At 38.2% G+C, this 25,354-nt stretch overlaps 1 protein-coding gene across 1 annotated transcript in view; it reads left to right on the forward strand.

Annotated features, from left to right (window-relative positions):
* Nucleotides 1–22,965, forward strand: part of ARL13B (ADP ribosylation factor like GTPase 13B) — a 59,219-nt gene extending 36,254 nt beyond the window's left edge. Inside the window, exons 4-10 of the mRNA XM_054383436.1 lie at nt 2,766–2,871; nt 10,324–10,526; nt 12,475–12,571; nt 15,088–15,310; nt 15,748–15,864; nt 16,311–16,379; nt 22,889–22,965. Of these exons, the coding sequence (XP_054239411.1) occupies nt 2,766–2,871; nt 10,324–10,526; nt 12,475–12,571; nt 15,088–15,310; nt 15,748–15,864; nt 16,311–16,379; nt 22,889–22,965 (892 nt within the window). The remainder of the gene's footprint in view (nt 1–2,765; nt 2,872–10,323; nt 10,527–12,474; nt 12,572–15,087; nt 15,311–15,747; nt 15,865–16,310; nt 16,380–22,888) is intronic.
* The last annotated feature ends 2,389 nt before the right edge of the window (nt 22,966–25,354 follow it).

The raw sequence follows: 25,354 nt of genomic DNA on the forward strand, positions 1-25,354 counted from the left end.
ACAAATATCAAAAGAGTAAGTGTCCAAAATTTCATACAATCAAAAATAATACCAAAAACACTACCCATATCAAGTTTACTTTCACAAAATGCTAAAATGCCTTTTTCTTCAAACTTAACAGTTATTTTAAATTTCGCTGCTTGCAGCTGCCTCTTACAGAGAGTAAAAAGGGGGGGATGAAAGTTGGTGAGAGGGTGCGGAGTAGGAAAAAGTTCTTATCCCACCATTTACAAGCTGTCATTAAGCTATCGATCACTAGCTTTTTATTGCTGTAATAGCAAATGGTAACTTTTTCCCTCTGAACTCTGTTAGTCTGTTTCTACTCCTAGTGTTTTCTGACTTTCTCTTAAATCTTTTGCAAACAAGTTAGCTTTAGCCTTTTGTTTCTCCTCGTCTCTTCTTACATATACCTTCTGAGCCTCTCGTAATAAATCTTCTAACCCTCTGTCTTGCCAATCCTCGATCTTCTCCAACTTCTTTCTAATATCTCCCCATGATTTCGCTACAAACTGCGTTCTGAGAAGTATCACTCCAGCTGCAGAATTGGGGTCTATTCCCAAGTACATTTGTAAACTTTTCTTCAGTCTTTCCATCCATTCAGTGGGAGACTCGTCCTTCCTCTGTTGTTCACTAAAAGCTTTGTCAATATTATTTCCCCTGGGTACAGCTTCTTTAATTCCTTGTATTAATATAGTCCTCAGGTCACTCATATTCTGTCTCCCCTGAGGTTGTTCATGGTCCCACCCAGGATCTTGATTAGGCCACTTCTGATCTCCTGGTGGCCCCCCTTGGCTTTGTCTCTCCCATATCCTCATTCCAGCCTGTCTGATCAAGTTTCTTTCCTCTGCAGTAAATAGAATACTCAAAATTGCTTGTACTTCTCTCCAGGTATATGTGTTAGAACCCAAAAATTGATCCAATCTCTCAGCTACACCTAAAGGGTCATCCAACAAAGACCCATCTCTTTCTTGAAATTACGCACATCTGATGTATTGAGAGGCTTATCTTAAATAGAAGGAAGGATATGATAATGAGCCCCCAGAATGTTCTGAAGTGTTTGGGAGAAAAAAGGTTCAGAGAGTAAAGCCATCTTTCTCACGGAACACCGCAGACCTCCTACATTCTTATATCTGACACACACATTCCAAGGCAGAGCCAGGCAAGGCCGCCTTTATCTATGGTCTGTCTAGTAAGAGGTCAAATCGAGCCCCTTAAAACAGCTTTTACGATCTTCCAAAAGAAATTCACTGAATTTAACCCTTCACTTGACACAAATCACATATTCCTCCATGAATATTGTAAAAAATACTCACAACAATGTGAACAACTCTTTTGTGAAGGTTTCATTTTTCCTTATAAAACTCTTAAGACCCTCAGGAAACATGAATTTTTTTTTTTGTCATTTTTGTTTGTTTAAAATATTCAGTTTGGATTTCTATCTAACTTTCTCCATTTCTTACTAAAATTTGCTTACAAGTGAACTCAGAAGATCACTGACCAACCTGACTGCAAGTTTACTTTTTTAAGTTTCTTCTTAGGGAGTACATCTCCTTGGCTAATACCTAAATACTACCTAAGTATTTAGGTAAATTTACCTTGCTAATCCATCCTACCTTCTTGGATGCTGACCAAAGTAAATCCATTTTGTTCAAGAAATTGAAGTTTCAAGGGTAGTCAAGTCCTGTGAGTTTCATGGAAGTTATTACTTGGATAGCTGAGATAAATCCCCATAAGGGAAAAGATTTTGGCTTTCTGTGAGAAGTGATTCCATACCAGTTTTGACAGTTATCCTCACTTTTTCTTACATGCAGTTTGTGATGTACCTTTTCTAGCTTTTGATCAGAAGCTTTTCCAGTTTCATTTCATATATAGAGGAATTTTCAGTGAGTAAGCTCATCTGTGTGGTTAGAACCTGGCATCACCAACAGTTTGGTGAAGAACTTAAGGAACCTAACAGCTTCTACTTCTGGGTGTATGTCGATACTAAAGTGTGAAGTAATGAATAACATTCTTCGGGTGGAAAACCAGATCTATTTTCTGCCTTTTAAAAAGCACACATTATTGACTGTAGCATTGTACTTAACAGAGTATATGGAAGACAAATCTGATCAAGAAAAACAGTCCCCCAAAAACTTAAGTCTGGAGTCTCTAAGAAATGAGACGATGGCACTTCATCTTACAGTATACTTATTTTGTAAGATATGTGTTTTATATACTTTGGGGTTTTTTTTCCGTCCCTCTATTTGGTAATAAAATACGTTTTTTAGAGCAAGCTTCATGCAAGTTCCTCCCTTCAGTCTTTAAGCTTTACTTATAAAGAGCAGTTTCAAAGTATTACATGTCTAGTTGTTTGGCCTCAGAGAGATTCTGGATGACAGGCAGACCTTAGATGATCATGAAGCAGTGTTATGTGGGGAAATGGGCATGGTTTGGGATTCTGCAAAGCTCTGAACTTTGATCCATAGACTCAATTGTAATGTGTAGCTTTAGATGTACAACAGTATGGTTTTTACATCCATCCTTTTAACTTGAAAATATAATTGATTTGTTTATTGATAATTATTAAATCATTAACTAAGCACCTTAGTAATTATTTAATGTTAGTATCTGCTGACAGTAGTGCATGAACTAATGAGTTTATTAAGTAGAAAGAACAATAAAGAAAGCTGAAACAGGCATTTTCTCTTTCTGTTTCCTACTTTTGTAAAAATTTTAGGTTTTGGAAATCTGAGAATCTCTTATGTTTCTTTTGATCTTTTCTTTAGGCTGGCAAATAAGCAAGACAGAGAAGGAGCTCTGTCAGAAGCAGATGTAATTGAGTCCTTATCTCTGGAAAAGCTTGTGAATGAACACAAGTGTCTATGTCAAATTGTAAGTACATGTCGAGATGCTTCATTTTCCAATTTATTTGTAAAGCTTGCAGTAAGGTAGGAGATTGTGCTGCATAGTTCAAAACTGAAACGAAATCCCTGCAATCCCAACAAAGATGGAGTAATGTATCTGTTCTACAAGCACTTCCACTCTTTACCTTGTAGGTCTGTGATCTGTGTTTGGTCACAGGGCAATAATTCATGGCAATTACAGAGACATGGTGGGGTAGCTCACATGACTGGGATGTTGTCATGGACAACTATGTACTTTTTAGGAGAGATGAATCAACAAGGCAAGGTGGTGGAGTTGCTCTTTATGTGTGAGAGCAACTGGAATGTATTGAGCTCTACCCAGGGAGGGAGGAAGCACGTGTTGAAAGCTTATGGGTAAGAATTAAGCGGTACACAAATATAGGTGAAACTGTTGTGGGTGTCTACAACAGACCACCAAACCAGGAAGAAGATGTTTATGAGTCCTTCTACAGACAGCTGGAAGTAGCCACAAGGTCACATACCCTAGTCACCCTGATGTTTGTTGGAAAGGCCACACAGCTAGGCATACTCAGTCCAGAAAACTCTTGCAGTACGTTGATGGTAACTTCCTGATGCAGGTGATGGAGAAGCCAACGAGGAAAGAGGTGCACTGCTGGATCTTGTGTTAACAAATAAAGAAGATCTGTTGGGGACGTGAAGGCTGGGAGCAGCCTTGACAACAGTGACCATGACATGATAGAGTTTAGTATCCTATGAGGAAGAAGCAGGGCAATAAGTATGATTGCAGCTTTGGACTTGAGGAGGGCTAACTTTGTCCTCTTCAAAGACCCGCTTGGAGGAATCCTGTGGGTCAAAACTCTGGAAGGCAGGGGGGCACAAGAGAGATGTTTAAAAGATTTTTTTTTTTTGGCTAGCATAACATTTAATATTCAAACATCACTTCCTCTAAGCTCAAGATAAGTGCATTCCTTTGAGTAAAAAAAATCAGGTAGAGGAGGAAGGAGAACTGTATGGATGAGTAAGGAGCTGCTAATAAAAGTCATGTGGAAGAAAAGTTCACAGTATGTGGAAAAAGGGACTGGTCACATGAAAGAATTATAGGAATGTTGTCAGGGTATGTAGGAATGCAATAAGGACGGCCAAAGCCCTCTTAGAACTAAATCTGACAAAGGAAGTAGAAGAGGACAAGAAGGGCTTTTTCAAATAGATTAGTGACAAAAGGAAATATAAGGAAGCTCTGGGTCCACTGCTGAATGAGGTGTGAGCCCCGGTAACAAGAAGGCAGAGTTACTGAATGCTTTCTTTGCTTCAGTCTTTACTGCTAAGACCAGCCCTCAGGAATCCCAGAGCCTGGAAGTAATAGAGAAAACTTGGTAGAAGGAAGACTTTCCACTGGTCAATGAGGATTAGGTTAGAGATCATTTGGACAAACTGAACATCCACATGTGGCTCTGATGTGATACATCCATGAGCGCTGAGAGAGCTGGCTGATGTGGCTCTACCACTCTTCATCATTTTCAAAGGATCTGGAAAATGGGAATGGTATCTAAGAACTGGAGGAAAGCCAGTTTCACTCCAGTCTTCAAAAAGGGCAAGGAAGAAGATCCAGGAAACTACAGACCAGTCAGCCTCACCTCCATCCTTGGAAAGGTGATGGTGCAGCTCATTCTGGAGGTCATCTCTAAGGACATGGAGGAAAAGAGGGTTATCAAGAGTAGTCAGTGTGAATTCACTAAAGGGAAATCATGTTTGGCTAATGTGATGGCCTTTTATGATGGTGTGACTGAATGGGTGGATACAGGGAGAACAGTGAATATTGTCTACCTTGACTTTAGCAAGGCTTTTGAGACCGTCTTCCTTAACATCCTTGCAGGCAAGCCCAGGAATTGTGGGTTAGAAGAATGCACGGTAAGATGGATTGTGAACTAGCTAAACAACAGAGATCAGAGGGTTGTGAACAAGGGTCCAGGGTTCAGTTGGAGACCAGTAACTAGTGGTGTTCCCTAGGAGTCAGTACTGGGTCCAGTCTTATGCAGCGTATCATCAATGACCTGGATGAGGGGATACAGTGTATGTACCCTCAACAAGTTCACTGATCATACCAAACTGGGAGGGTTGGCTGAAGTGCCACAGGCTAACACACTGAAAGGCTTTGTGACCATTCAGTGAGATATGGACAGACTGGAGTGCTGGGCAAAGGGGAACCTAATGGGGTTCAACAAAATAAGTGTAAAGTGTGGCAGCTGGGGAGGAACAACAGCATGCACCAGTACAGATTACATGTTGATCTGTTTGAAAGCAGCTCCTTGGAGTCCTGGCTGATAATAAGTTATCTATGGGACAGCAGTGGCCAAGAAGGCAAACGGTGTCCTGGGGTGCATTAAGAAAGATGTGTCCAAGAGGTTCTACTCCCCCTCTATTCTCCCCGCATGTAATGGTTTAAATCAGAATAAAATGGGTCAAATGGAACCAGAGAGTTAATCTGTCTATTTCTATTTTCCCAACACTGAAGTGAGGGAAAAGTAACACACAAAAAAATGGGATTGAGACACAAAAAATCCAGTGAATAGAGTTTACTAAGCAAAATCAGAAAAACATGGTACAAAATGCATAATTACCTTAGCCTATTTGCAGAAAAAGCACAGTGCAAAGCAGCAGCAAGCAGAAGCAAGTGAGCCAAAGGCCCAAGCCAGAAAACTACTCCCCCATCCCTCCTTGTCCCGCTGCCATCCCAGTAGAAAGGACCAACACCCAAGAGCCCAGAACTCGGAAGCAGCAACCAGAACAGGAAGCCTCCCATGTTACAATCTGAACTTCAAGCCCCATAATACTTTGCTCAAGCCAGTACTTTCATTTTTTAAGCTGACATGACTGCAGCATGGTATGAATAACAGCAGCAGATTCAACTCAATCCATGACACCAAATGAGACCACATCTGGAGTATTGTGTCCAGTTCTGGGCTCCCCAGTTCAAGGAGGACAGGAATATACTAGAAAGTGTCCAACAGAGGACTATTAAGGATGATTAAGGGACTGGAATATCTGTCTTACGAGGAAAGGCTGAGAGACATGGGGTTGTTCAGTCTTGAAAAGAGAAGACTTAGAGAGGATCTTATTAATGTTTGCAAATTCCTGAAGGGTGTGTGTGTCAAGATGATGGTGCTAGTTTCTTTTCAGTGATGTCCTGTGAAAGGACAAGGGGCAATAGATACAAACTTGAACACAGGGTGTTCCACTTCAGCAGGAGGCAAAGCTTCCTTACTGTAAGGGTGCCAGACTATCCAGAGAGTGTCCTTCTCTAGAGACTTTCAAGATCTGTCTGGAAATGTTCCTGTTTGACATGCCAAAGTTGATCCTGCGTTGGCAGGAAGGTTGGACTCAATGGGAGGTCCCTTCCAACACCCCAACACCTACCATTCTATGATTCTACTTCTAGATCTATTGAAGAAGTTTATAACAAGGATCCTGAGAGTGTACCTGCTGGACCATTCTAAAACCATATAAGAATAATTAGTTACTAAAGTGGTTTAAAACTTGTTTAATTGAATGGCAAATTTAGTATTCCATCTTTTTAAAAAGAACCAAGAAGAGTAATTTGACTATGGTGACATTCAGGAAGGATCACTTTCAATATGACGTTTGTCTCATTTCTGCTCATAGCGAACACCATCATTTAGTTGGTGTCATCATCTGGCAAACAGCAAGCACTTAATCTAGTTCCTAGGGCATCTAATTCCCAGCACAGTAATCACCAAAAAACACTGTTGGAGCTGTTAATGTTTTCCCTAAAATAGCTACATTTCAGATGTAGTGTTCACAGTCATGTTAAAAAAAATAATAAAATCAGCAAGGGGAAAGGAGGAGCTAAAATCAGAGATGTATACAAATGATACTTAATATCCATCAACTTAATATTCAATTTGGGTTTTAAAATTTTCTCAGAGAAACAAGGTATTATTGCCTATACATCTTCTCCCTGATGAGGTTCTCCTAGAGAATATTGTAGTGTTCCATAGTGAAGAACACTCATGTTTGAACCTTCATAAAGAACATACAGAATGAATGTATTAAAGTGCAAACTAGATTTTGCACTCTGCAGAGATGTACAAGGTCAGAAATTTTGGTTTTGTTTTGGGGGTTTTTTGGTGGTTTTTTTTTTTTTTTTGTTATATGTCATAGATTGTACATACCATGCCTGACTATGGTGCCATTTAAATGGTTGGCAAATGAAGGAATAAACCAGAATTTGTTGGTCTTGACATTTTACATCCCTGAAGGTGTTCCAAAAAATACGTAGACATTGGCACTTCAAGGCATGGTTTAGTGGGCATGGTGATGTTGGGTTGATGGTCAGACTTGATGATCATAGAGATCTTTTTCACCTTAATGAGTCTATGATTCATTAGAGAGTTCATCTTTTCCAGCATTTCTTCATTCATGAACACAATCAGTGTGAAATACCATTTCTTCATGTCAACTATATAACCGGTTCTATTCAATTATTCAGACAACAGTTTAAAAAAACCCATACAGTAGTCCAAAGCATTCTGGAAAGCATTTCTGAACTGGAATAAAGCAATATATATCTTTTGTTTCAATTAAAGTTCATTATACTTCTCCTCATGACAACATGAAGAGCAAATTATTCTTTTCCTATTTGCAGTTATGCGTTGTGTTTTTGAAGGCTATTATGTCTTCTTGAAGCTTTTTCATCTCAAGAGAATCACTCCTGTTCCTTCAGTGTTTTCTTAATCGATATCTTCTTAACAAATTTTGTCTGATTTTTCTCACTGTACTCCTCTTAATTACTTCCAGTCAATCAACTTCCTTGAATTGTTGCATCCAAGCTACAAAAAAGATTCCAAACTAATTTCGCAATATGTTTTACACCCATCTTCCAACAGATTTGCCTAGGTCATGTTTATCTTTCTTGCTGGTCAGAATATAATGACAAAAGTTTTACTTCAAGATGCAGAATATATTGCTCCACCTCTATCCACACTACCTGTTCTGATTATAAAAAAAAAAAGAGAGAATCAGTTTCACAATTTTTCTGACAAATTCACCCTGCATTTTATTTATCCAGTAAGTGCTTATGAAGTCATCGAACATTTCTGTCATTATTTGAAGCCAAGCTGATTCTCTTGGATCTCATTTTTCCCATTTTAGCAGATACATATAACATGGACTATTTATAAACAGCAGCAAACCAGAACACATATATTCGAGACTGACAAATTGTATTTATGTACAGCTGTGTAGATATGGACGTGTAAATTACATATATACACATAGCAGGTATATATGTATCATGGTTTGAGTTGAATCTGCTGCTTCAAAAATGAAAGGGCTGGCTGGAGCAAAGTATTATGGAGCTATTCTGTGCAGTATTCTATTATTTTTATAATGGGACTGAAAATAATGGACTTCGGTAGAGTCAATGTGATTTGTATCTTGTCCAGAAAGTACCTGAATTTTATAGAATACCTTAAAACAAATTAATTCCCCACACTTCTCAGTGTTTTGCAAGCTTCACAGTAAACAGTAATTGTTTCACCAAGGCTTTACCAAGGGCAAATTGTGTCTGACAAACCTGGTGGCCTTCTATGAAAAGGTCACAACACTAATAGATGAGGGTTGAGCCACTGACATCATTTACCTGGATTTGAGCAAAGCCTTTGACACTATCCTGCACAACATCCTGGTCTCCAAGATGGTAAAATATGGATTCGATGGATGGACAACTCAATGGATAAAAATCTGGCTTGACGGCCGCTCACAAAGTGTTCATGTCCAAGTGGAGGCCAGTGACAAGGGGAGTCCTTCAAGGATCAGTACTGGGACCAGTCTTGTTTAACATCTTCATCAGTGACATGGAGGGTGGCATTGAGTGCACCCTCAGCAAGTTTGCCAACAACACCAAGCTGTGTGGTGTGGCTAACACAGGAGGGAAGGAATGTCATCCAGAGGGACCTTGACAGGCTGGAGAGGTGGACCCAAGCCAACCTCATGAAGATCAACGAGACCAAATGCAAGGTCCTGCATCTGCGTCAGGGCAATCCCAGACATCAAGATAGGCTGGGCAGTGACTGGCTTGAGAGCAGCCCTGAAGAAAAGGACTTGGGGGTACTAGTGGATGAGAAGCTCAACATGAGCCATCAGTGTGCACTTGCAGCCCAGAAAGCCAATCATATCCTGGGCTGCATCAAGAGAAGCATAGCCATCAAGTCGAGGGAGGTGATTCTTTCCCTCTATTCCACTCTGGTGAGACCCCACCTTGAGTACTGCATCCATTTCTGGACCCCTATTACAGGAAAGATATGGACATGCTGGAGTGTGTCCAGAGAAGGCCCACAAGGATGATCAGAGGGCTGGAGCTCCTGTCCTATGGAGACAGACTGAGAGAGTTGGGATTCTCCCAGTTTGGAGAAGAGAAGGCTCTGAGGAGACCTTATTGTGACCTTCCAGTATCTTAAGGGGGCCTACAAGAAAGCTGGGGAGGGACATTTTAGGATGTTGGGTAGTGACAGGACTAGAGGGAATGGAGCAAAACTAGAAGTGGGTAGTTTCGGATTGGATGTCAGGAAAAGTTCTTCACCATGAAGGTGGTGAGACACTGGAACAGGTTGCCCAGGAAGGTGGTGGAAGCCCCATGCCTGGGAGTTTTTAAGGGCAGGCTGGATAGGGCTCTGAGCAGCCTGATCTAGTGTGAGGTGTCCCTGTCCATGGTGGGGGGTTTTGGAACTGGGTGGTCTTTGAGGTCCCTTCTAACCCTGTGTGTCGGTGTGAGCTGAAATTCCCCCCCCACCAACAATAACCAGGCTAGCTCAGTCTGGAAGCAAATGAAAAGCTGTATTTACAAGCAGAGTCTAAAATCTACAATGAAATGCAATGAATATATACAAATATACAAAATTCACAACATTCACAAATATATACAATCAACAGAAAAAGCACAACCGATCTCCCTTTGCTTCCCCCCAAGGGGACCCTCCCAAAGGGGCCTCTCTCTCTCCCAGGAGCTTCCCCCCCAGACTCCCCTGGACAGAGAAGCAGAGTTAGTTAAGCAGAAAGTTGTTAACTTAGCTGCCAAGGTCAGTGTGTTATCTTCAGCCAGAAGAGAAGAAGAAACAGCAGCCAGACAGCCCAGCAACTGCCCCCACTGCAGAACGCAGAATGTGCAGAATGCCTACTTTGTTTTGGGTAATAGTTCTTAAACATTTCTATCTATCCAATGGAAGTGTTTAGAACAATCGTTATTTTGCTTTCTTACACCCAATAGTGACTTATTTACATTCTTTCACTTTCTCTGTTCTGAACTTTGCAAGGAAAAATTAAAAAGACAGTTTCAAACCATCACACCCTGACAATTCTGTGATTCTGTTTTGCTGATTGCTTATTTTCAGAGGGAGGAATTTGATCTGAAGCGCAAATAATTTTCCTCTCCTTACATTTACAGGAACCTTGCTCAGCAATCATGGGCTGTGGGAAAAAAATAGATAAATCAATAAAAAAGGGTTTATATTGGCTTCTATGTATCATAGCAAAAGATTTTGATGCCTTAAATGAGCGCATCCAAAGAGACACTACAGAACAAAAGGCATATGAAGAACAACAGAAACTAGAACGAGCTGAACGAGTGAGAAGGATACGAGAAGAAAGGTACTTTCTCTATAATTTCTCTTACCCTCTTCTTCCTCCCTTTCTCTCTGGTACTTCCTTCCTGAACAAAGCTATCAGGATTTGAAGCTTACAAGCCAAGAGTTTCTATATTAGAAGTATAGACCTGAATGCTAGAGCTTTTCTTCAATGCCTACACGTCTTTACCTGCTTAATTCTCTTTATTTTATTTGCTCTATGCTGGAAATGTACTGTGAATGAGAACTGTAAGGCAGTTGCAGAGTAAACTTGTCCTTGCCAAAATAACTAGGGTGCTACCCTAAAAAAAAGTTGTCATTTAATCTTGTTACCTTCAAATATGTGCTAAGGTAAACTTTTGGCAATTTATGTTATACTTTATAACCCATGTGCAAATATCAAACACTAGATGTGAAATTTTGTTCAGTGCTATCCTTAATAAACTTCAGGATATCCAGCAGGTGAGGCATGGGGATGCTTAATATGATTCAGAGAGGGGAAGCATGACAAATTATTTATTACTTCCTTTCAAAACCCTTTGTGGTCATCAGCAGCCAACTTTTACAGAGTGATGTTAATCATTTTACTGGAACATTGTTAAAAAATTTCACTGAGCACCTCTGTCCCTCCATCTGCCCTATACATGCAAAGATTTATGAGTCTTAGTTACTGTGAGAAATAACTGTGAAGTGACTTGGCTTGTATTCTTGCTGATTCAGTTTAGTTTATCAATTTAATAAGCATATTTGAAATATCTGGAATTTGACAGGGTCTTCATACACATTTCACAAAGATAAAAAAATACATACACTGTTATTGTGCCAGATGTCTCTGCAGAGACAAAATTCTCTGACCATGTTGGATTGTATTGGGTTTGTGCCACATTGAGAAGTTTCTCAAGGAGGACTGACTTTGAAACATGTCTCAAAGAGATTATCTGATGACATGGGCATTTTAATTGTATTCTATCCCTGCTCAGTGATCTTGATGGTATTTGTTCACTGAAGAATTGGTTAGATCTGAATTAGATTAAATGCTTAGAAGTTTTTATAAACTTCTTGTGTCTTAGAGGAAAGCTAACATCTGCTGGTTTTACCTGTAGCTGAGGGCTTGTTTCAGTTATAAAAGATAGCATTAACTCTCATTTTTCTGTTTTGTGTCGAATCAGGTTTTTTTACTATAACAAATAGGTTAATCTTGATTCTGGTGTAATTGTGGTTCATTCTGTTTTAATAATCCCTTAGGCTGCTTTTTGTTGTGTACTTGCAGCTGTAAATTAGGTGTAGCAGTGACTTCCTATGCACAAGTACCATCAGATCAATTGATGAAAAATGATGATTGTATGCTTTATTAATTCTGTATTATTCAATACATAGTAATTTTAATGTTTATTGCATATTTTTCTGGTACATAAAAAATAACTGGTGCTGGTGCATCAACAGTATACTGAGAGTTTTGTGTATTTCTAAACTTTTCTGAGTCTAGTTGAAGCAACTATGATTCCCTGTTAGTACATAAACTGAGCAGTCCAATACATTAAAATTTCAGTATATCGCTGAACAAGGAAAACCTTCCAGTTACAGATGTATTCTTCACCTATCCTGTCCTCAAACTCCTTCTACTTCCTGAAGTGCTGATTGAACATTTCAACACATAGCAGCATATGGTTTTACCTCTACCATAACATATACTTGTGCTTTATTAACGTTAGCTTGTCATTATGATTTCTGTAGAATGTTTTTGAAAATACAGAAGCATATTGTAAAAAAAAGCTGGCATAAATTGGAGGGTGAGTTAGATGACCTAATGTCTCTATTATGTAAAATGTGTGGTTTATCTTCATCATAATTCTTTGTTCATTCCTTCTCTTTCCTCTCCCTGTCCCCCTCCAAAAACACAACAAAACGCAAACCCACTAAACAACCAAAACCACTAAATCAACAACAACATAAACTAAACAACAACACAAAAGGGAAAGAGAAGAAGGAAGAAGTGTACCTGACGAGGAAGACCCTGAGCCTGGGAACTCTGAAAACCCCTTCCAGCCTATATCTGCTGTAATCTCTGAGGTATGAGAATATGTGGAAATATGGGTCATTTTAAACCTACCACTAACAAATATTTGAGAGGTAATGAGAAAAATGGTTCAATTAAAATCACAGAATTACAGAATGCCAGGCTAGAAGGGAGCCCAAGGATCATCTGGTCCAACCTTTCTGGATGATAGTTTAGTTTAAATGAGATGGCCCAGCACCATCTCAAGCTGAGTCTTAAAACTGTCCAATGTGGGGGAATCCACTACTTCTCTTGGGAGATTATTTCAATGTCTAACTGTTCTCATTGTGCAAAATTTTCTTCTGGAGTCTAATCTGGATATCCCCAGGAGTAACTGGTATCCTTAACCCTTGCCTTTTCCCTGTGACTCCTTGTAAAAAGGCAGTCTCCATCCTCCTAGTAGCCATCCTTTATGTACTGGTAGTAAGGTCTTCCTTAAGCTGTCTCTTCTCAAGGCTGAACAAATCCAGTTCTCTCAGCCTTTCCTTTTGCTTATATGGCAAGTCTTCTAGTCCTTTTAATCATTCTTATGGCCCTTCTTTGGACACTTTCCAGCCTGCCTGCATCTTTTTTGTACAGCAGGGACCAAAATTGAATGTCGTACTCCAGGTGACAAGCGCTGAGTGGGATAAAGGCTTCTTTATCTTAGCTGGTAATGCCCTTGTTCATGCAACCCAGCATCCTATCGGCTTGCTTTGCCACTGCAGCACACTGCTCATGCTGAGCTTGTTATCCACTAAGAACCCCCAGGTGCCTTTCCGTAGGGCTTCTTTCCAGCCAGGTAGATCCCAGTCTGAGCTGCCACTCCTGGGTTATGTATTCCCAGGTTCAAGACCCTACATTTGTGCCCATTGCGCTTCATAAGGTTCTTGCTAGCCCACTCCTTCAGCCTGTCCAGGTCTTCCTGGAAGGTGGCTCTCCCTTCTGGCATGTCAACCTACCCACTCATTTTGGTGTTAATCTGCAAACTTCAGCAAGTTGCTCTTGATGCAAACATCCAAATCACTTACAAAGATATTAAACAGTGTTGGGACCCCACTTGTGACTGGCTGCCAGTTTGAGAACTATTTACTACCACCCTCTGAGTAGAGCCTGTCAGCAAATTCCCCACCCACCACTTAGGCCACCTATCTAGGCCATAATGTGTCAGTTTCTCTAGGAGGAGGTTGTGGAGAACTGTGTCAAAAGCCTTGGAGAAGTCCAGGTAGTCAATGTCAACTGCTCACCCTGCATCAACTGAGCAAATTACTGTGTCATAGAAAACAATCAGGTTCATTAAGCACAATTTGCCCCTGTTGAATCCATGTTGGCTTTTCCCAAGTATGTGCTTCAGTTGACTTGTGGTAGAGCCAAGGAGGATTTGTTCCATAACTTTTCCAGGGATTGAAGTGAAGCTAATGGGTTTATAACTGCCTGGATCTTTCCCAGGCAGAAGGGGGTCTCCAGTTCCACCTACTTCCCTTGCCTTTAGAGGGTTTTGTGTGTCTAGGAGAACGTTCTTGAAAAACTCCCAGCACTCACTAGCTCTAATCTCCATGGAATCTTCCCATGGGATCTTCTGGGTGAGCCCTGAGCATGCTGAAGTTTGGTCTTCTAAAATCTAAATCCATTGTATTGGAACTAACCTTAACCGTGCTCAGCAATATCCCAAATTCCACAACAGTGGGCTTGCTGCAGCCAAGGCTGTCACTGAGAGATTAAAAAGCAGGTTTTTGTGGTTAGTGAGGAGCAAGTTTTAACTTTTATATGAGGAGGGAGTCCTCTAAAATATTGTTCTAAGTCTGTATGCCCAGCATTATTTTTAAATATTTTTTTAACCTTGGCAGTCTTGTTTTGTGTGCATCGAATCAAAGCTTTCATGTTAAGAAAATCCCCTAATGTTGATTGGAGGGCAGGTATTGTAAAAAAATGACTGAACACATTTCCTAATTAAACTATTGGATATTCAGAAGTGGAAAATATTCAAGATCTATTAGCTTCCTCTAAAAATGTTCTAGTGATGTAGTGAGTTGTATAAAATCTCCCTGACTGCATGACAAATATTTAGATTTCTGAGCATAAATTGCTTTCTGTTGAAGCCAAAGACAACTGAGAAATGTTCTTGGCTTTGAAATATGAAAATAATATTAATATATAAAGTTTCCTTAACCTGTTTTTCAGAGTTCAGGTAGTTCTTATTGTACCATGTTTTTTAGTTCAGTTGTCTTGTGATAACATAACCTCAAGAAACATGTAAATTCTCAGAGAGTTTTCCAGTAAAGAATTCAGACCAAAAGAAAAGCAAAAAAGTAGGCTATAAGCCTAACAGCAATTTCTTTTGCTGTTAATATTTTTTTTCTTTATAATTTTTTTCCTTCCTCTGGACAAAATGTTGCATATTTAATTTCTTCACCTATTTGAAAATGTTTTCTATGCTAGGTGTGGGACAGAAAAAATATTTTAGGAAATTTTTGATTTTTAAAATAACTTTTCTGTCTTATTAGTCAGTTTACAGCATTAGAAGTTGTTTTAAAAAAATTCCTTTTTTTAGAATGAAAAACAAATTGAAAAGGAAAAGAAGCGGCAAAGGTTGGAGACTGAAAAGGCTATGATTGCCTTGAAACCCCAAACAGAACATGAGCAAATGGACACCCAGCACTTATCAAGTAGCAGCAGCCAAACTACAAATGATAGACTAGAAAAATGCAGTTCTACAACTACACAGCTTTTGCAGCATGAAGACGAGCAGCAAGCCACAGAATGCCTTTACTCAGGTAAAACTGCTTCCTTTTAATGTGTCACTTAATGATATTTTACCACATAGTTCTCTCTTCTGCATTATTTTTTTGATACCACATGTCAGCTTAATCTATTGAAAACCTAAAAATGCACAATTATGATATTGTACCAGAAAACGTTCCAAGAAGTTTGTTGGTGTGAGCCGATACAGTAGCTGAAATTTGGTTGATTTTCATCATTATCAAATATGTAGTCCACTTTATTAAAACATAAAATTTGCATATATTTTATGTGTACAGCTTATTTTCTATAGCAAAAATGTGTAAATTTTACATTTCACATGATTTTGTGTGTAAGTATGAGTTGAAAACACCGATGTATCTCATACCAACAATTGTATTAGAAGATGATCTAAGATAATTCTCCGAATATAACCATATGATATGTAATGCATTATTTCTGTTTGGTATAGATAATAATAACAAAAAAAATCGGAAGCCAAAATTAAAAAGGGGCCACAGAGTAGAACCTGTAAATACAGAGGACACTGTTCCCAAGAATCCTGCAACACCATCATCTATTCCACCAGGTAACTGTACTAATGAACAATAATCAATGTCTCAGTTTTTTGTTATCAATAATTAAAATATTAATTTCTGAATCATTCTGAATGCTCTTCATATAGAGATAAACCTTACTCTCCAGGAAATCTTTGATGCAGTTTCCTAATTCATGGCACATACTTTAAGCAGTACTAATTTGACCTATTCTGTGGGGGAAGATGTTATTATTTTCTCACAAAGAGAGTCAGAAACTTGACAGGTCACTGATGAAAAGTGATTAAAAATATCAATATATTAATGGCAAATCAGTTTAATTCTAAAGTATTTCATCATTATTCACCACATATACAATATATTACATGCTTCTGGCATTTCTAAGTTTTTTGATTTCTCCCAAGAGAACGTTTTCCATACCTTTCATCAGAATCAAGTACAGTTGTGGTGTGCGCTAACTGTCTTTATTTTCCTTTAGTTGGCTGGGGAACTCCCAAGCTTAACAGACTTCGAAAACTTGAGCCTCTTGGTGTAACACATCATGCTGGTAATTGAAAATATTTTGGAGTTTGTACTTTCAAAAAGTATTCACTTCTACATTAATTTCTTCATCTCTTTTTTTATTCCTCAATCACCATTTTCATTGACCAAAAGCTAACCCTTTTGCTTTGTAGAAAGCATCTTCTTGATTTTTCAAGTCTTATTTTTTATTTTACCAAAAAAACATAAGTTCTTTCAGATTCCCTTATAAAGTGGCATGGGATATCAGAAGCTAGTAATGATCTGTATTTACACAGCATCATTCACGTAAATATTATAATGTGCCACATAACAAAGAATGACAGGGACCAAATACACATTACCTTAAAAATGGAACTTCCAAAGTGTATTTGCATTGTTATTATGTAGACAACTCATCATTATCTGATGGAATGGGGACAGGAGTTGGGTTACCTGAATACTGGAAGAAGTCTGAGGTACTTTGCAGAGAGGATACTGAAGAAAAAAACAAAGCAAGACTGCAGAGATCCATCAGGGCTTATTAATTTGGCATCCATAGTAACTCTTCCATGTCCAGGCCATTCTGCACTAAGCTGCCTGTTTGTTTCCACTGGAAGTGCTAATCACTTCACAGTACTGAACCTAAATGGGCCTCAAGTATTTCTATAGTTCCATGAACCATAGCCCATGTCCAGAAGAATTTGCTGACTGGTTCCTTGTGTTGCCTCTTGAGATAGTCTAAAATTTCTTTTATCCACAGGTACTGGTTCCATATGCTTTTAAAAGCATATCCTGTAAGATTTTTGTCATTGATTTAGGGCTAATTTCTTGTGAGAAGGAAAACTAAAGACATGTGGGCATTTCTGAATTAGTGCATTATGTTAGCAACTCCAAATGAGAAACTGCAATCTCTGCTATGAAGAAAAGCCCAAAATAGACTTGAATGCAGAATTAATTAGACTTCCAACTGAAAACTAGGTTATTGATCTGCAAGGAGAGGTGTCACAGAATCACAGAATCACCTGCTTGGAAAAGACGTTAAGATCATCGAGTCCAACTATAACCTAACATCTCCCTGTACACAACTGTTAAGACCTTGTTCCTAAGCTACTTATTCAAACATCTGCTAAATACCGTAAGGGGTGGTGACTCCACCACTTCCCTGAGTAGCCTGTTTCAATGCATATTGACCCTTTCAGTGAAGAAATTTTTCCTAATATCCAACATAAACCTCTCCGCACTTGTTACCTGGAGAAGAGGCTGTCCCTTACCTTTCGACAACGTCCTTTCACTTGGTTGTAGAGAGCAGTGAGGTCTCCCCTCAGCCTCTTCTTCTCCAGGTTGAACAACCCCAGCTCCCTCAGCTGCTCCACATAGGACTTTGTTAAAGGCTGCTCATCGGCCTCATTGCCTTTCTCTGGACGCACTCCAGCACCTCAGTGCCCTTCTTATAGTGAGGGACCCAAAACAGAACACAACGTTTGAGGTGTGGCCTCACCAGTGCTGAGTACAGGGGCACAATCACTTCCCTACTCCTGCTGTTCACACTATTCCTGATACAGGCCAGGATGCTGTTGGCCTTCTTGGCTGCCTGAGCACACTGCTGGCTCATATTCAACCAGTCCCTCTCTGCCAAGCACTCTTTCCCAGGCCTACAGCACTGCATGGAGTTTTTGTGACCGAAGCACAGAACTTGGCACTTGGCCTTCTTTAGTACCATATAGTTGGCCTCAGCCCATCGATCCAGACTGTCCAGGTCTCTCTGCCTCCAGCAGATTGACACTCCTGCCCAGCTTGGTGTTGTCTGCAAACTTACGAGGGTGCGCTCTATCCCCTTGTCAAGGTCATCGATGAAGATGTTGAACACAACAGGCCCCATACCAAGCCCTGGGGAACACCACTTGTGACTGGCTGTCAACTGCATTTAACTCCATTTACCACCACTCTATCCAGACAGTTTTTGATCCAGCGAAGAGTGTGCCTATGGGTAGACAGTTTGTCCATGAGGGCGCTGTGGGGAACCATGTTGAAGACCTTACTGAAGTGCAGGTACACAACATCCACAGCCTTTCCCCCATCCACCATGTGGGTCACCTTGTCATAGAAGGAGATCAGTTTTGTCAGGCAGGATCTGCCTTTCTTAAACCCATGCTGACTGGGCCTTATCCATGCACCAAGGTCAGACTGACAGGTCTGTAGTTTCCTGGATCCTCCCTATGGCCTTTCTTATAAATGGGTGTCACATTTGCCAACCTCCAGTCAAAGAGAACTTCCCCAGTCAGCCAGGACTGATTATAGATGATGGAAATGGGCTTGGAGATCACCCCTGCCAGCTCTGTCAGCACCCTTACATGGATCCCATCTGGCCCCATAGTGTATCTAAAGTGGCAGAGCATGTCCCTCATAATTTTCTCTTGAATCAAGGAAGCTTTGCTCTGCTCCCCAATTCCGTCTTCTGACATATCGGGCTGCATATACAAGGAACAGCTGATCTTGCTATTAAAGACTGAGGCAAATGCAAGCATTAAAAACCTCAGTTTTATCCTTATGACTTGTCCCTGTGTTCAATAAAGGGTGGAGGTTCTCCTTGGCCCTCCTTTTGTTATTATATCTCAGAGACTTGGCCAAATTAAGTTCTAGTTGGGTTTACACCGTTCTAATTATCTCCCTGCATGACCTCTCTTCATCCTTGTAGTCCTCTCACGTTGCTTGCACCTACTTGCAAAGCCTATAGACTATCCTTGTTTTTCTTGAAGTCCAGTTGAAGTTGTCAGTGATAAAGTTTGGGATCTTCTGCTTTATGTGAAGGGTCCCTACAAATTCACAAGCTGTCCAGAGAAAAATTTTACTAACTGGAAATCTTAAGGTGTAGTAGGCACGTTCTTTATTTCTCTCTTTGGCAATGACTATTTTCTAATATTGGAAGACCATGGAAGATTTTCATATGCTCATACTGCATCTTTTTCTGTTTCAAATGGTAATTTTTTCTTACATTTTTATTTTGCAAATTTTGAAAAGCCAAGTGAATATAGAGACATCTAAAGTAATATGAGAAGACGGTAACAAACTAAAGCAATTGCAACACTTAACAAGAGTTGAACAAAGAAAACACTAATTGAGGATCTTATAGAGAAAGATGCTCAGCATAACTGTAGTGATTTTTGAGCTTAACCTTGGCTTGAATTGATTGTACTACTATATTGGACATACCTGCTGAAGTTCTGAAGCAACAGAACATGGAACTTCTCTGCCAAAAAATCAGAAGATGCCTGAAGGGCAATTAAGAACTCTAAAACCTAGATATTTATTTTTCATGTGCATAAAATGTCATTTGTAATCTTAATCATAAAAGCATCTTGCTCTTTTTTTTTTTTTTTTTAAAGGCATATAGGGAGAAGGCAGCCACAAGGAAAAGCCAGATGAAGAGGTATGGAGGGAAGGAAAAAAAGAGGGAAGAAGTTGTACTCATTTTTTTTTTTTATGCCTAAGGGAGGTGTTGTATTTTTTAGCAAGAGCATGGATGAGACAAATTTTTTTTAAAAAATGCTTAAGCTATTTTTCCTATTCAAAAGTGTGTAAGCTAGTAACCTGAGTTCTGTGTTAATTTAGTCTATTTGTAAAACAAGGATAATAATGAAAGTATTTTGGAATATAGCATTGGAAAAGATGCTGGTAGGGGAATGGTCTCTTGACCAGAGTTGTAACCATTGAGATCAGAGGAAACTTGGAGTGCTTAGGACTTTAAATTGATTACATTGCCTGCTCTTTGCTAACACTTGTCTTTTTGAGGAATTTTGAGACACACAAGGTACAGAAAATCCCGAGAAAGCAAGGAAACAGCACTATTTATAAATGAAAAAAAAAACTCTTCAAATGCCTAAGTCCCCACATTGTCAAAACTTTACTTAGGTCCTGATATCAAAGAGCATCAATTTTGCTTAAAGCAGTTGTAGTTGATTTTTTTTTTTTTATACTCAGATTATCTGAGAACCATAGAATGATTTAGGATGGAAAGAACCCTTAAGATCATTGAGTTCAACTGTTAACCTAACAATAAGAATTCCGTCTTGCAGTGATTTTAGCTTGCCATTTGTCCTTGCCTTTTTCTGTTACAAAATAGTCTTTTCCAAAGAATTTGTATATTTTTTGCAGGTGGAGAGCCTGCTCCTGCTTGGAAATGCATTCAAGTTTTCCCAAAACCTTTGACCCAGGTTTTTCAAATATTCCTTGAGTTGCATCTTTCTGAAAACAAACTCCTTTTGGGGTGTCCCTTCAGCAGAGAAATATTTTTCTTTCTTGGTGTTTTTTTTTGTTTGTTTGTTTTTGTGGTTTTTTTTTTTTACCCCCACCTTTTCCCAAAGCTTTATTTTTTTGGCATTCAACATTTGTGAAATAAAAAGCCCTGATTTCCTAATTGGTTTCATAATTAATTGATATAAATGGATTGAAGGTACAATTTGCAGTGTAAGCTTGAAGTGGTGGGATTTTTTTATTTCCTTTATCTGGGACTTAGTAAGGCTTTCTCTGTTTGCTTTGTTTTCTGTGGTTTTTTTTTTTTTATTCTCTGAAGTACACTGTTTTCTACAGCAATTATGCATTCTGTTTAACAGTTTGCTTTGACAAACTGTTACTGGCTAACTGGCTGAAAAGCTGTAGAATATGGTGCAAATGAGCACCGACCTTTGTGTAGACCAGGCTGAGAAACCGCTGTTCCAGTAGAATGCCCAGGATGCTTTTGTTAGGACTCCAGGTAAAATTTCTAGTGTCCATAAGAGTAAGGAAAGAAGAAAGTATTTAAAAGTCCACTTTTTAAAGAGCCTTAGTTATGTGTATTTTCTCAAAATCTGTGTGCAAGAGTGTATTGATAATTTCTCAGTCACCTTAACCTTCAAAACAAATGCGACTTTTTGTAGGGTTGATTTCTGCTAGTACATGAAAAAACACAGGAGCAGATATTTTTCTGCATTCCTGTTCATTCTGGCACAAGTCTTCATTAGGATAGCAGTTACTCCTTTGGTTTTGTCTTCAAAATAATTTTCTGGAAGTTTCACAGATGCATGGTAGTTGTTGCTCCTGAATATATAAAATTAGTGTAGGGTGAGGTTTAAACAGCCTCAAGAGGTCTAGTTTTAATGTTAGCTTTCTCAGAGACATAAATGTGTCTGAATAATTTAAGATGCAAAAAAATTAAGCAGGCTATTTAGTATATTCATATTGAGTATTTTTTGTGTCATTCTTAGTAGAGAAAGTTATGTTTGCTGTTCAGGCAAAATTAACAGGCAAGAAAGTCAACTATATAAATTATTAATTACATATTTTTTCACTAAAAACTGCAATTTTTACATCCTAATGATTCTAGAAGGATACATTTGCACGAGCAATAAATCTCTCTCATTGTATGAGGTAAAATCATCTGGCAATCCTAAAGTCATCTGCCAGGCCTCAAGAAATTAATAAAGCCATGCACAAATTTTCATTTACCCTATATAATTTGTGAAAATTTTGTTGCTTTTCACATGCTTCTGTAACACTGAATTAACTCTATTAAAATACTTACAACAATAATATTTAAGTGTTATTATTTTACTGATTAAATGTAAGGACAACTAAAACCTTGCGCCTACAGACATTTACACATACTCTTCGAGCAATGTGATCCAACTTGCTTTTGTTAATTTTAGCTTAGGAATGCAATTTTACACACAAGTTACTGCATGTGCAGCAATATATTTTTCTTGGAAAAGTATGATTTATTAAAGCTGAATTTTGTGTTAGCACACCATCGAGGCTTTGTTGGGGAGGAGGAGATCTGTGTAAACAAAATTGAGATTTGAACGCTTCAAATAGCTACTTCTTTTTTATTGTTTTTATTTCTACCTCTTTCCTTTTACCATCTTTCATGATACCATTTTGCTTGTGAAATGTTTTGCATATAGCAGTCTGCATGTTTGGTTATTTTTTTTATGTCAATTACAGTGTTTGAGAATGCTTGTTATTCTCTTCTGGTGTAGTTAATAACTTTGTCTTGAACAATTTTACTACTTTAACATCCTTTACTGACAAAAGGAAATGCTTATTTTAAAATTCTCAATATAGTTCTCTCAGAAACCCAGTATGGCTTTCAAGATAGTTGCCAAGCATAAATGGTCCCAAAATTTTGGATGCTGCATAGCATTGCTGTCACTTAAAACTTTACTGTAATGCACACTTGACTACAGCCACATTCAGATTTTGATACTTCATTTTTTTCAGTTGTTATTTGTACAGTTTGGTTGTCTTGTTCCCTGTTTTTAGGGAATTTTACAGATCACCTTTTGGCTTGATCTCAAAAATGCTGATACATGTATAACAAAATGTAATTAAACCCTGTTTTGGTCAATACACTTCCAAACATTTATTAGAACTGTTTGAGAGTTGCTTGTAGGAATTACCTCTAAACTCATAGCTTTCCTTTCATTAAGGAAGCAAAAATTTGCCTTATGTAAACATTATGTAAGTCAGGGAGATGGTAAATGACAGATTAATATGTTTTCCTCTCTGGCATTTCTTACACAGATTTCTATGGAAAGCCTCTGGCGCCACTGACTATACGCCAAAGACCCAACAGTGATACCCATGATGTCATTGCTTAACTGGATCACATATAGCATTTAAAATAAAAATAATGTGTCAGAAACATTTTTTGCCCTTGAAGGAATTTTTTTTTTAATTACAGTCTATCAACTCATTGCAAAATAACTGGGAGACAGTTAAACATGAAGTACATTATATTTTACTTAGTTGATCAGACTTTGTCATTTACTTTTCATATCACCAGCTCATCTTCAGGATTTAGCATGAAATCAAGAATGGTCCGTGTGTCCATGGATGCCCATATCAACATGGTATTAAATATTTATTTGGATTGCTAGTGAAAATACATTAGCTGTAAACATGAAGAAAAACACTCAAGATCACATAATACTGGATTATATGTTCTCACCAAGATTTTTCTCCAGGTGCTGTGCAATAGTTGGTGTTTTTGCAGCTAACAAATGATTCTAAAGAAATTTCTAAGATTCCTGTATGATAGGATGAAGATAGGAAAGTTATGCAACAAATATTGAGTACATTTTTCTATCTTTTTATAAAATTATTTGGAAATTTGAGAGGGCATGCATATCTGCTACCCATAAAATGATACCTGTAAAGCTTTAGAAAGCTAACAGTCAAATAGCATACAAATGGATTATGTGTGACTTTTACATTTCTCTTACAGTAGCAATACCTCTATTTGGGATTACATTACCAGATACATACATCATATTTCTGGCAATCTGAAGTAGATGGGGTACATAGAAAGGAATGTTTAAGATAAATACATTTTATACAACAGTAATGCATTTTCAATTGTCTGAAAGTTTTCTTACATGGCTTTTCTTTGTTTTGTTAATGGAGTGCAGCATAAGTTATAAATTTAGTTGGAAAAAATAGACCTTGTCATTATATTGTCTACTACAGCATACAAGAAAATTGTATATAGTGAAAATTTTGCACTAATTCATTCATCAATTGTGCTATAAAACTGAAAAAGTATGCAGATACGCTCTGGCAGTTTTCAGTCTCAATAATAATAAAACATCTTGAAAACTAAAGAAACCATACATTTTTAAGGACTTATATGTCCATGTAATGTGTTAATTTTATGCTTAATCACATACAAGTGATACATAAACAAGGGTTACAATTAGATTAATATGTTCCTATTTAAAATGTTTTTCCTCTTACATTTGAAATAATCATTGGTATATTGTGTAAAGATAATATATATTGTTATACCTCTTAGTTTCATCAAGGATGAAACCACCATTCAAAGGCTTTTTTAAGAAGCAGTACCTCATGATTTTTTGTTACACTTAGTCTTCCATAAAGCTGTTAAAATGATGCAATGTACACATTTAACACAGACATTAAAAACAGTTGCACAAATAAACTTCTAACGTATTAGTCAAAATGAAATTATTAATTGAGGTCTTTAAGAGTGTATTTGAGTGGGGGAAAAAACAGTTGTGAGAATGTAAGTTTGGAATGAGTGGATAGGAACATTCCAAGTTTCATAATTCAGTAAGAGAATGAAACAATTTGATGTCTCAGTTTGATTATTCTCAGGATTTAGTCATTTTCACTTCGAACAAACACAGCGTTAAGCAGAGAAGGGTGAGGTCTGCACAAAAGTTTTAGGGTGCAATCTCAGTCTTACTGTCTTTAATTATGTTACCACTTCAGGGTTTTTTTGGCTTAAAGGTTCTACTTTCACAAGCTTATTTTTTTACAGCTTCAGTTTCTAGAAATGTATTACCTTTTTATTTTAACACTAAGTCTATTAAAAATAAAGTATTGTTGTAATAACAAAATTCGAGAAATTGAAATGTAAGGTGTTGATACTGCTATGTGAAATGCCTGATATGTGAGATGTGTTGACACATACCAGTTTTGTTTCTGATTTTAAAATAAATTTACCAACATGACCAAAATACTCAAAAATGTTTCCTACAGTTTTGTTTATTAAATGCTCTTTCAGAACTTACTACATTAGTTTTTTCGATATTGTACTACCCTGATTTTTATTTGCACAAGTCAACACTAAAACCCAGAAAGGTTGTGGATGCCCCCTCCCTGGAGGTGTTCAAGGCAAGGTTGGATGAGGCCTTGAGCAATCTGGTCTATTGGTGGGTGTCCCTGCCCCATGGCAAGGGCTTGAAACTACATGATCTTTCAGGTTTCTTCCAACCCAAACCATTCTGTGAATCTATGACGTTTATTTATAGAATAAAACCAATGCACAATATCAATGTTTCCTATAGTATCATAAATTTACAAATTTTTGGAAGGAAGTATAGTCATAAATGTTTAATGGCTGTAAGTCTCATTTACATTGCTAAAATGTACAAAATAGAGACCTTGTGACCTTCTAGAAGGAATCTTTGCATGTTTTCACAGCTGCATTGTGGTCAATATGTAATGTATTGATAGATCGGCACT

The sequence above is a fragment of the Indicator indicator genome, chromosome 1, assembly GCF_027791375.1.
Source record: "Indicator indicator isolate 239-I01 chromosome 1, UM_Iind_1.1, whole genome shotgun sequence".
In the NCBI taxonomy this organism is placed as follows: domain Eukaryota; kingdom Metazoa; phylum Chordata; class Aves; order Piciformes; family Indicatoridae; genus Indicator; species Indicator indicator.